General features: G+C 39.9%; 1 protein-coding gene across 2 annotated transcripts; it reads left to right on the plus strand.

Annotated features, from left to right (window-relative positions):
• Positions 1-235: 235 nt before the first annotated feature.
• Positions 236-9,785, plus strand: chrnd (cholinergic receptor, nicotinic, delta (muscle)). Of its 2 annotated transcripts, XM_076080542.1 has the most exons (12): positions 236-290; positions 1,671-1,816; positions 2,837-2,881; positions 2,991-3,100; positions 3,602-3,757; positions 4,267-4,376; positions 5,403-5,603; positions 5,786-5,897; positions 6,423-6,537; positions 6,679-6,889; positions 8,271-8,389; positions 9,571-9,785. In XM_076080542.1, the coding sequence occupies exons 1-12, from the start codon at positions 236-238 to the stop codon at positions 9,760-9,762; spliced, it is 1,572 nt and encodes a 523-aa protein (XP_075936657.1). In that variant the 3' UTR covers positions 9,763-9,785. The 2 variants fall into 2 exon arrangements, with proteins under 2 accessions (XP_075936657.1, XP_075936656.1); XM_076080541.1 differs by lacking the exon at positions 236-290 and having other exon boundaries at positions 1,112-1,816.
• Positions 9,786-13,183: the final 3,398 nt, after the last annotated feature.

The raw sequence follows: 13,183 nt of genomic DNA on the forward strand, positions 1-13,183 counted from the left end.
AGTGAACAGTTTATCCATTCAGTCTAAAATGTGCTTCGTTAAACAGTCTCATAAGTTCCTAAAAGTGTTTTCTGAACTTAAGAGCAGATATAATATCAACCATCATCGGGCTTTATGGGTTCTGCAGCCGGCTGTGTTCGTCAGTTTGCTCTCCTCCGGTGTTTCTGCAGCTGCCGCCCGTCACTCACTGCTCCTCTAAAGGGAACTCGAGCCTTCTCCTCCCCACCAGTCAGCCATGGAGCTCCGGCCTGCAGCGCTGAGCGTGCTCCTGCTCGCTCTCATCTCCTCTGGTGAGTGTTTAACTCTGTGTGGTGGAGTCAGGGTGAGCTTCTGACGTGTGTTTGAAGGCCCATACTGACTACGTTAGTGTTAAAGAAGCAAATATCTGGTGTCCGTTGTAAAGATCTCTATTCCAACTCATTTATTTGGTTATTAAAAGGTTAGAACATCCTCTTGTGATTGTTGATATAAACTCTGGGAGTCATGGAGTCTTTAGTTTTATTTACTTTAAACAGTCCTGTCGTTTTATTTATCCTATTCTAACCTTTATGATCGCATGCTTCTTTTGTGTGATGTTAATTGTAATGTTTTACTGTAATAGTTTTTAACTTGTATGTGAAGCACCTTGAGATTTCACTTGTATCTTAAACTGCTATTTAAATTAAATTCATTTTTTATATTTAGTCGATTGATGTTTTTTAAGTCCTTTAAATTAAGCAAAAATACCAAAAATTCACTGGTTTCAGCTTCAGAAATGTAAATAATAACAGTTTTATTAGTCTTTTATAATAGTTTGACAAAACAAGGAGTTTGAGTTTGTGAAGCTCTACTTAGGCTTTAGGGGCTTTTTACTGTAATATGACGATTTATAAACGAATCGATGGTCAGATTCATCGATAACTAAACCAGTTGTAAGTTGCAGCGTTACTTTAATCCTTTAAATGAAGAATTAAATATCAGAAATAAGTAAAAACTATTAAGAATTGCAAGACAAAATGTAAATAAGAGGTTTTTATTGTCGCTGTGAGGAACCTCCAGTGGCTTTGATTTAATGAAGTCAACATACGAGAGAATAAAAACAAAGATGGCCGTGTGTTTGGAGGGTAAATGTCTGCTGGGTACTTGCAGTGTGTACTTGCAGTGTGTACATGACAGGTGTTGTTACAGCAGCGGTGTAGTGTTCTGAACTACAGAGCAGCTGCCGTTATACCCTGAAACATGACCTCCATGAAAGTATTCACACACTCCAGACGCTGTGTGTGTGTGTGTGTGGGTGTGTGTGTGTGTGGGGGGGGGGGGGCAACTAGAAGTATCGGAGCTACACAATTTTGTGTTTTTTCTTTTTGTATTTATTTCTTTCACTTGTAATTGTTATATACTAGTGGTGGAATGTACATTTACTCAAGTGAGGTACTTCTGAGAGTATTCTTGAGTATTTTCTTTTTGTACATCTTTCTACTTCTCCTCCACTTCATCTCAGAGGTACATGTTGTACTTTATACTGTACTACATCTCAGAGGTACATATTGTACTTTTTACTATACTACATCTCAGAGGTACATATTGTACTTTATACTGTACTACATCTCAGAGGTACATGTTGTACTTTATACTGTACTACATCTCAGAGGTACATGTTGTACTTTTTAACTGGTCTGTCGATGTGTCAGAGGTCCTGGGCAGGAACGAGGAGGAGCGTCTGATCAACTACCTGATTAAAGAACGAGGATACAACAAAGATCTGCGTCCTGTTGAGAGGCAGCAGGACGTCGTCGACGTTTACCTCGCACTCACCCTCTCCAACCTCATCTCTCTGGTACGGACTCTGTGTGTGTGTGTGTGTGTGTGTGTGTGTGTGTGTGTGTGTGTGTGTGTGTGTGTGTGTGTGTGTGTGTGTGTGTGTGTGTGTGTGCGCGTGCGTGCGTGACATATCTAATCCTCAAAACAAGCATACATTTCTTTTTTATCTCAATAATACAAAGTGTCTCTGATGACAGCGATGAAGGACACAAAGCTCAACATGTTGCTCTGACTCTAACGTTGTTCTTTATGAAACTAGTGTTGCAGCAGTTTTGACCTCTTTCTGAGTTGTTCTCTTCTCCGTGCCAGAAATCCATCCTTAGTAGACAAATCCAATGCTTCTGTTTCTGCCGAGTGTCAGGGTTCAGTTTGTTGTTATGGATTTAAAGTTGCATTATAGGATTAACTCAAACAAGCAAGTCTTTTTGGAACTAGTTTGGAACTAGACCTGCAACGACTAGTGAACACATTGAATTGTCGATTGACAGAAAAATATCTCAAATTAATCTCAAGTTAAAGTCATTTTTCATGCAGAAACTGCAGAAAAATCCCGTTTCAGTCTCTCAAATATATGTACATTTCTGTCTTTTCTCTGTTTTGTATCATATTAAACTGAATATCTTCGGGTTTTGGACACAACAAGATATTTAACGACATCACATTTTTCACTGTGTTCTGACATTTTTATGACCAAAAGATAAAAGTATTTATCTCAAAAAGAATTGTTAGTTGCAGAACAATTTAGAACAATAAAGATGCTTTGAGTCAATGAAATATCTGAATAATTATAATGTGAGCGTTTGTTTATATGAAAGAAAGAATATATAAATATATATATATAACTGTAAAGTCATTGAATACACTGTTGATTTTTGTTTCAAACATTAAGCAAATAGCAGTAATGAAATACAAGATATATATAGTTAATACGTAAGTGAAACAATTGAAAACATTGTTTTTATACTCCAGTATATCTTTAACAGAGTACAAGTTTGAAAAGGGAGTTGGTTCTCTTCTCTTCTGTTTTCATTTGTAGAAAGAAGTGGACGAGACTCTGCTGACGAACGTGTGGATAGATCATGTAAGTAAACGCGACTCTCCGGCTTCACGTTGAAGTTCACTTCTTCTGACTGAATACTTCTCTCTTAGTTACTTGACGTAACTCTCGATGTGTTTGTGCGTACTCACAGACGTGGAATGACTACCGCCTGTCGTGGAACGTGACAGAGTTCGATGGCATCGAAGTCCTTTGTCTGCCGACCAGCATGGTGTGGCTGCCGGAGATTGTGCTGGAAAACAAGTGAGATTCACTTTCCTTCTTGTTCACATTTGTCGAGACACAAAAATCTTCCTTCATAAAGCCGGCAGCCCAAAGTTGCATTGAGAAGTAACTCTTTGTGTAGAATGTGTGCTACATCTAAATGACTGAGTGATGTTGGCACACAGAGAGAGCATGTTGTGGAACTGTCCATTTTCATAGCAAAAGGAATCTTAAGAAAGGAAGAAATGCATTTGTGAAAAGTCTTTTAAATTGAGTTATGCAGTTTTTTTTCTGTGATTTTTTTGGTAGAGTTTCTATAGAGCTTGTAGATATTTAGGAAAGAAGACATTCATCAAAACAAAATCTCACCTCAATGTCCCTTTGAATAGCCGCAAATTCCATGATTTGATTGAAAGCTCCAGAACGGCCACTAAATGTACACATTGTTGTGCTATCACACATACAGTATATTTACTCCTGTAACTACACTGTACGTATTTATGTGTACATATATTTGCGTGTTGTAATCCTCTCTGCCAGTAACGACGCCCAGTTCCAGGTGGCCTACTACAGTAACGTCCTGGTGTATCCCGATGGGCTCTGCTACTGGTTACCTCCCGCCATCTTCCGCTCCTCCTGCTCCATCAACGTCAACTACTTCCCCTTCGACTGGCAGAACTGCACGCTCAAATTCACGTGAGGCGCTTGAACCAGACGGTGTCATGTGGTGCATTTAAGGCACAGATGAATTTGTACGTTGTGTTTACATGTTTACTTTTTGCCAAAATGTCAACACTTATGTGTCCAAATAATCTTACATAATCAACTTATCAGAATACTCCACACGTTTAATCGGGAATGTGCTTTCTCCTGTTTTGACCGGATCATTCATATTTTACAGATCAGAATAATAAAATAAATGGTGGTTTAGATGTCGATTGTTTTATCATAAATGTGCAGAAATCCACAAAAAAACCATCAGAAAACTGAGATTCTAAACCACCAAACAAGGACTTAAAATAAAGAGGTTTAAACAAAACACTATTCAACCAAGAAAACGCAAACGATCACACGACAGTTCAGACCAACTGCAGACTTTTGAGCAGCAAAAAAAATACTTACTTAATATATGTAGTAAAGGTTTTCCTCTGGTTATTGCTTCTGAAATGTGATTCAAAGATAACATTTCCCATGTTGCTCTGCAGCTCTCTGACCTACAACGCCAAAGAGATCCGGATGCTGCTGAAGGAAGACGCGGCGGACGGCGTCACATTTACGGTGGAGTGGATCATCATTGACCCCGCTAGCTTCACGGGTCAGTAAAGTCTTATTTTAATAAATATCGTGGAGGTTCCAGCGAAATTGTCTTATTTGTTACTTTATTATAATTATTTTTAGATTATTTTTATTGGGGCTACAGTTGGTTTTTCACAATGAACATGCTGCTGATGCTGCAGACGGCCAACATGATAAATGTTGGTTGACCTCATTATCATTTTCTGATATAATTTTAATATAATGTTGAGTTTTCTGCATTTTGACGTCGTACGAAGAACAAGAAAAGTTTTGGGAACAAAAGTAATAAATAGGATCATCATCTGTAGACCGTTTGAACACCACATCTCATGGTATTTACTGTAGGATATGGTGGTAAATATGGCACATTTAATTCACTAAAGTCCAGATTTTAATAAAAGTTCTGAGATGTCCTAAAATGTTCACTTTACAAAGTATGACTTTGACTTTATAACACAATGTGGACTTTTTTCTAAACGTGTTTGCCACTAAAGCGTAGAAGCTATTAATAAAGTTGTTTTAAAACCCTGCTGCTTATGTTGTGCACATCAACAAGACCACACGATATATTTTCTGTAAATGTTTTCTTCCTCCATAATTGACAAATTGCTGTTTTCAAGAATCCTCCAAGCTGCCAGGAATACAATTTGCCAGATTTATTTCCCTCAAAGACATTTTATTTTGATAGTATATATATATGCAGGAACAAAAAGTCATCTTTGTAGATACTGCCTTTAAAGGGACAGTATTTTAAACAGCTAAAAACATCGATATCAGTTTGATTGTGTGCTATATCTAGAAGCTGTTATCTACCAGCAGACTCCATTCACAGAAACAGTGATTTTACCTCACAGAACACAGGTTAGCTTGTTTGTGTCACTGTGTGACTTTGGTGTTTTAAAGGGTTAATTCAGATTCAACACAAACAACCCAATCGAGGCCCCGGTAGACCAGCAGCTCCCGTGTCATGTCATCCATCTTCGTCATGTAAAAGTGTGTTTTTGTGTCCTCTGCGTTGTCTTCCTCGCTGCTTTTCTCCCGACAGAGAACGGCGAGTGGGAGATCAACCACCGGCCGGCCAAGAAGAACACCTACAAGCACATTCCCATGGAGAGCAACAAGCACCAGGACATCACCTTCTACCTGGTCATCAAACGCAAGCCGCTCTTCTACATCGTCAACATCATCATCCCCTGTGTGCTCATCTCCTTCCTGGCCTCGCTGGTCTACTACCTCCCCGCTGACAGTCAGTGCTCCTCCACTTCCTCTCCATTACTCACTTAACAAGCACATCAACACAAACTACTGGTTTACGTGTGTGTGTGTGTGTGTGTGTGTGTGTGTGTGTGTGTGTGTGTGTGTGTGTGTGTGTGTGTGTGTGTGTGTGTGTGTGTGTGTGTGTGTGTGTGTGTGTGTGCGTGCGTGCAGGTGGTGAGAAGATGACTTTGTCCATCTCGGTGCTGCTGGCTCAGTCTGTCTTCCTGCTGCTGATCTCTCAAAGGCTGCCGGAGACTTCCATGTCTGTTCCACTTATTGTCAAGTAAGAAACACACACACACACACACACACACACACACACACACACACACACACACACACACACACACACACACACAACTACAAATATTTATTATACTACATTTATCTCTGATTGAATACAATATAAGTTTATTAGTTCAGTGAGTAGAAAAAGGGAGAAGAACTTTTTTATTTTTATTTTAAGTAATTCAAGTTACAAAAACGAAATACAACCAGAGAGAATATGTAAAAACAAATAACGTGTTAAAGTAATGTAACTAATGTATTTATATTTTTATAAAAACAATAAAAGCAAGCAAACAAAATAGATAAATGTGATTTTAAAGAAAATTAACTTAAAGCTAAAGAAAAGCATAAAAGAACAAAGAAACATTAAAACAAACGTGTGTGTGTGTGTGTGTGTGTGTGTGTGTGTGTGTGTGTGTGTGTGTGTGTGTGTGTGTGTGTGTGTGTGTGTGTGTGTGTGTGTGTGTGTGTGTGTGTGTGTGTGTGTGTGTGTGTGTGTGTGTGTGCGTCTCTCTCTCAGATATTTGATGTTCATCATGGTGTTGGTGACGATTGTGGTATTGAACTGTGTGGTCGTCCTCAACCTGCACTTCAGGACACCGAGTACACACGTCATGTCTGACTGGACCAAGAAGGTAACACACACACACACACACACACACACACACACACACACACACACACCAGTATGTGTGTGTGTGTGTGTGGACTGTCGTGTTTACAACTAAAAATGCCCATCATGCCTTCAAACGTGCTGCTGTTTATTTGCTCTCCAGTTCTTCCTCGAGCGGCTGCCCCGCCTCCTGCACATGTCCCGCCCCTCGGAGGAGGAGCCGTCCTGGGACGGAGCGTTGCCGCGTCGATCCAGCTCGGTGGGCTACATCGCCTCGGCGGAGGAATACTACAGCGTGAAGTCCCGCAGCGAGCTGATGTTCGAGAAGCAGTCGGAGAGGCACGGACTGACGGCACGAGCCACGCACGCTGCAAGTAGGTCCACAGTGAGCGTCAGAGAGTTTGATGTGTTACTTTTCTTTATTAAAGTGTCTGAAAACAACGAGGCCTGTGATATTTATGGTGTTGAGTCATGTTCTTACATTATCTAAAAATAAATCTGTCATTCTAATCAAGGTAACGGTGCGTTTGATTTGATCACCTGTCTGTGATGTCAGCGTGGTGGTCGACTAACAGAAGCTGATCATAAATCAACTTTTTATCCAGTTTTAAGTCACATTTTTAAGATCCACTTTGTGGTTTTTAACTCGGATGAAGGATTTTAGTCGTCGGACGTCTGGATCTTAAGTCATCAGAGGAACTAGCTGAGCTAACGTTAGCGGTAGCTCGTCTCCTCCAGGACGTCCCGAGTCCTCCGAACAGCGTCGGAGAATCACTGATGATTAACGTGAAGCTGCTTTATAATACTCAGAGGCCTCTGGGTAAAACGTTTGTAATGTCAAGACACCGACTAAACTATCTGCCCAGAGAAGTCTTTCGTTGCTTCTACATTCCTCCCGATGCAAATAAAGACAATGCACTACGGATGTGTTTGTGTGCAGCGAATGGTTAAAACTCTTATTATACTCTTATTATGACATTATGACGTTAAAGTATCCTTGAGAAACCTCCTGAACGCTCCTGAAGGAATCCTCACGAAAGAAGCTGACTGTAACAAAGACTACAACTCCCATGATGCCGCGCTGCTTCACCAAACTACGTCTGTTTTCACTGAGAGAGCTCTAGTGGTAGAAACTACATATTGTGCGTTTAAAACCTGTAGAAACATTTACATATCGTCACCTTTTAACCTTATTTGTTAAACTTTATTTACACATCCAGCATTTACAAAGCAACAGCTGATTGATGAGGAGTCTTTGTGTCCTGGACTTGCTCTGTTTTTGGTCTCCACCACCTCCTGAGGGAGATATCCGTCTCTAAACGCTCCACTTTGCTCACCAGATAGTTTCTACCTGAGTCTGTCTGCTGCTGAGCTTGTAGCGTATCGAGGCGTTTTACAGCTTCTCCTCTGAAAACGACGCGATGAGATCCGTGAGAGTGAACCAGGACAGTTGACTCTCACTGTGAAGCTTCATAAAGCCAGAAATGTTTCCTTCTTTCCAAAAGCAAGAAAAACAAATCTTTCCTTAAGAAACATATTTAATAAAACATTTATTTGTTACTGTATTTATGCATTTTAAAACATGTTGTTTGTTGATGCTCTGTGACGTTTATTCTCATGATTTCCTGGACAGTCAAGTTTCTAACTTCGTATCATTTCAGTCCAGTTTTAAACCAAGTGATGTGGGACAAAAGGCCTCAAAGAGCTCACTCCCTTATTCCATCACAGATGTATTAAAGTTGTGTTTCTGTGTAGTTGTGAGGCCGAAGGAAGAGGGAGGAGTGACGGATCAGCTGTATGCAGAGATGAAGCCGGGGCTGGACGGAGCAAACTACATCATCAAACACATGCGCAACAAGAACGACTACAACGAGGTGAGACGGGACCACGTTCTTCATAGGAGAGGTTTCATCCGCCATTTTATTTATTGTGTTATAACTTTATTTGATTTCATCTGCCGGACCTTTTATGATTGCTGTTTTATTTTCGAGAAGAATAAAGTAGAGAGTGCGACTGTATATAAATGAACTTCATCATTATAATGCTGATAAATAGTGTGTAAGAAGAGGAACAGAGAATAAAATAATTTACATTTTACAAACGCCTGCCCTGTTGTTAATAAAGGTATAAATCGTTTAATTATCATATCACGTGACGCTGCCACCGTCACTGATCCTACGTGTAAACAGAGCTCCGTTCTCCCAGTTTGGTGAGGAAGACGTTGAGTGTTCTTCAGGGCGTCCTGACCTCCATCATCCTTTGTGATGAACCGGAACACATCAGTGCTGGACCTCACTACAGGATCTCAACCACACATCTGGCTTTTGTCTTTAGTGGGAAACACTTAGTGTCTCAATATTAATCTAATCAGCAGACTCCATTGACAGAAACAGTCATTGTACCTCGCTGACCTCGCTCGACAAAACCAAAATAAAACTCATTATAAACCCTCTTTGTTGCTCTTTCACTGACTCTGCTTTGAGAGTTTGAAAGAGAGACTGAAGAAGTAACCACAATAACATTTTCACAGTTTTCTGATGCGTTCCTGATGTCCAATGTGACGCACAGACGTAGTCGTCGTGACGTCACGCATCGGTTTGTGAACTAATGTTTTGAAGCCTCGAGTTTGGCGATTTGGCCGTTGCCATCTTGTTTTTTTTTGCAACCAGTGAACAGGAAGTGACCATATCTGGACTGAGGAGGAGTGACGTAGAGACGCCGTATACGTCTCTGGTAGAGACCTGTCAATCACTGTGTAGCCCCGCCCTAAAGCATCCCCTGCTTTATGGTCTGTGTGACTCTAAATGGACCATCATTTACTAAATGAACATCATGCTGTATTGAAGAAGACTTGAAACTAGAGATTGAGACCATAAACTCATGTTTACAATGTTTACTGAGGTAATAAATCAAGAGAGAAGTAGAGTCATTTTCTCATAGACTTCTATACAACCAGAGGAGTCGCCCCCTGGTGGACACTAGAGAGAATGCAGGTTTAAGACATGAAGCTTTGGCTTCTCTTATCACATAGAACATAATGTTTCTCTCTTCTCAGGAGAAAGATAACTGGAGCGGCATCGCTCGTACGGTGGACCGCCTCTGTCTCTGCGTGGTTACCCCGGTGATGACTCTCGGCACCATCGTCATCTTCCTGATGGGGATCTGTAACTATCCTCCACATCTGCCCTTCCAAGGAGACTCGCACAACTACAGGGAGGAGAACCCACGGTACAACGCTCCTGTTTAAACACACAAGTTTCTTCCTTTTGTTTTTGTTTCCAGTTACATAGCTGTGTGTGTTTTTAACTCATATTTGAAGTGAATAACTAAATCAGTATATCACTATTGTTATTGTATTTGTGTGGTTTGAATAAACATTTACACCCATTAGACATCTTTGCCTCGTTTGTTTCTGTCGTCTGGTAAAATAATCTAGTTTATAAAATGTTATAATCTGTTTTAAATACTTAGACAGAATAAAGATTCAATCGAGGAGAATCTTGATGAATTTAAAGAATTTAAAGAATCTTATCAAATAAATAAGATTTGTATATTTCAGCTGGTGAGAATGCGAGAAAATACCGCTTCTAAATAAAAATAGCTTCAGGTTTTCTTTGTACATTAATTATAATTGAAACTTTCATTGTGTAAAGCTTCTACGACTTCCATTTGGTGTTGATTTGGGCGCTCCCAGTGGACAAAAGTGTTCCCGAGCACCAGAGTCCCGTCAGGAAACCTCTCGTTTTACAGCAGCAGAGTCCGACAGTCTGACCAGGTGTAGCTTATCCTGGTGCCACGCTGAGAGGTCGTTCGGCGACACGAGGCCTCTGCTGATCCCGGACCTTCACCTGCGACGAGGATGGGATCTGAACCTCCAGGTGAGACTGAATGTAAGGGACGCTGTGAGAGACGACTGCAGGGAACCATCACATCGCTGCCCGGAGAGGCCAAGATGGAGTCTACAACAAAGAGTAAGAAGATTTATGTAAAGCTTTAACCTTTAACCAAAGATACCACATTTAATGACCTCCAGGGAGGTTGTTTTTTCTGTTGGGCAGAACCCTTCAGCTCTACAGGTGACTCGCCTCAATGTCAGCCTCTCTTAACCGTAAAGATAAAAGTAGTTCAACACTAGTTAACTTATCACCGTTCTCCACCTGTCCACGCTGGACTTCCTCCAGGAGTCCTGCTCACCTGAGTCTCGTTACACAATCACCCCGTCAGCACACATACCGGCCCCATCAGATGGCAGATTGTCAACGTCACTTCCTGTCTCTTAAACCTGAACCTGGACCTGCGTCTCTTTGCTGCCCTGTTCACCTGTGGAGTTCACTTCTCTTTGGATTTGCTTCTGTTGACAGTAAGCTCATATTTCATGCCTCATTTCCATATTTAAACATAACATTTCAGTAAACTTGTAACACAATAAATACTCCTCTTAATGTGACTGATGAAGTTTCATGGTGATATCTATGAGTTCATGTGTTCACCTGTAGAGTCTCTAAATGTCTGTAATGTAACTAAACGTCTCTTTAAAGGACGTTTCCTCTCAATGAGTTTGTTCTCAGACTCTGATGATAAATCTCCACTTCAGCAGCTCTTACATTCACCAAACTTCACTCGTTCATTCCTCTCTGTGTGCTGAAGGTTCACACATCACTCACACACTCAGTTATACATTTATTAATAAAACATGGAGACATATTTTCATTCTGTGTGTTATTGAGTCAAAGTGTGAAGTTTAGATCTTTTATAACCAGCAGCCTCCTCTCAGGAACTAACCATGAGGATTAGCTTTGAGCTAATTCTGGTACAATACATGCTAAATAAATAAACTAAATAAATAAATAAACAAACAGCAGAAACTCTTTAACTTCTTTTACCTGAGCATTCTTTTGAATAATAAGAGTAAACATCATTGCCAACTCTTGTAATGGCTTGAATTTTCCGTTTTTTGAGCTGCTGCTGTTTCAGTTTATTTCCAACAGTATTTGTCCTTAAATTCTGTTGAGCACCAACTCTAACCACTTGGTCATCGATGACCTCACACATAGCACACATAGAGTTCAGTGTGGAGGCAAAACTAAAAACGTGATTGAAACGTGAAACTGAGTTTGTTCCTAAATGTCACTGATCCTTCAAAGTCCCTGAAAACATTGAATATACACGAATAAGTAACGAAGTGTGGAGAAATAACTATTCATGAAGCGTTTAACACAAAACTCAAACAAACGGCACAAAAACACACAAATAAAAACACAAAGACATAAACCTCATTTGAAACAATGAAATGTTTTTTCATGTAGAACCCCATCGCCAAAATAATGAAAGAGAAAACTCACCTTTTAGCTGCAGAAGTATAAAACAGTATTTAGCCTTAAATTCTGTTTAGCACCAAATTGAACCAAATTTAAAGCTGCACATTGAGTTCAGTGTAGAGGACAGTCCTGGTCCAGAGTCTTCCAGTTCACTTTGGGTGATCAGGATTGTTGTTGTATTATTGATGCTCCCTTCAAGTTCATGCTCTCAGTGCAGGAAATAAGTGCATCAAGTATAAATTCATGCTTCATCCCCAGTGGAGATGTTTGTCTCTTTATTTTACTCCAGGTCTCTTTGGTCTTCAAGGACCTCATCGATGTTACTTTGTCCTCCATCTTCTGTCCTTTCTGTCGTTGTAATCAACTCTTCTTGTCTGCAGACAAAATTAAATGAAGTTCAGTGCTGAAACTCCAAATAATCTCTCATATCATCATCTCAACTGTGTCGACTTGTTTACGTCATCTTTGTAACAGAGAATGTAAAAGTAGATTTTAACTGGTTAATCTAATAATTAAACTTTTATTGTTCTATTGAGTAAATTTGTCTTTGTCTCACCAATTCAAAACATTTTAATACCAACAAACACATAAATATTAATATATTAATACATCATTAATACAGCCTTATTGATGAAATAAATGAGTTACAGCATGTCATTACCTACAAAATGATTTAGGGAAATGAAACTAGACGCATTCAACACAGAGACATACTTACTCAGAGATTTCACCGTTGGATTGTTAAATGACCGGTTGCCTCTGCGTAATTATATATAGAACGATTGCTGCTGCGATTAAAACCAAAACGCCTACAATCACTCCTCTTGCAATTGCTCTGTCATTATTGGGACTGTCTGAAACAGAAACAGTTTCATTAGTTTATTTAACTTTCTTCAAATCAAACTTACACGAGTGCAATGACGACATCTGATCATCAAAATGTTTGGTGACAATTTACAATATATATATTTTTAACTCCATCTCTCTTTAATGAAAAAGGTAAAAAGGATGAAATCCTCTCACAGAAGAAGCCTCCATAAACATGTTTGCTTCATAAATTATTGATGGTGAACAGGTTGGTAGAATTATTGATGGTCAATGTTCTACTAATTGATCAGTCAAATAATCATTTCTCCATATTTTGTTACACAAGTTTTTTTAAACTCAAAGATTTGATAATGCGTCCCATCAGCCAACCTTGTTTGGGGGGTTCTCAGGGGGTCTGACTGACACCTCAGACCCCCTGAAAGGCTCAATAGCTCATTTTTTTTCACCGCTTAGGGACACTCTTCAAAATACCCACAGACCATAACCCCCTTAAACCCTAAGGGACAGTCTTGCAAACACCTG

This window comes from Anarhichas minor, unplaced genomic scaffold, assembly GCF_050575085.1.
Source record: "Anarhichas minor isolate MPS153535 unplaced genomic scaffold, ASM5057508v1 ptg000074l, whole genome shotgun sequence".
NCBI lineage: Eukaryota > Metazoa > Chordata > Actinopteri > Perciformes > Anarhichadidae > Anarhichas > Anarhichas minor.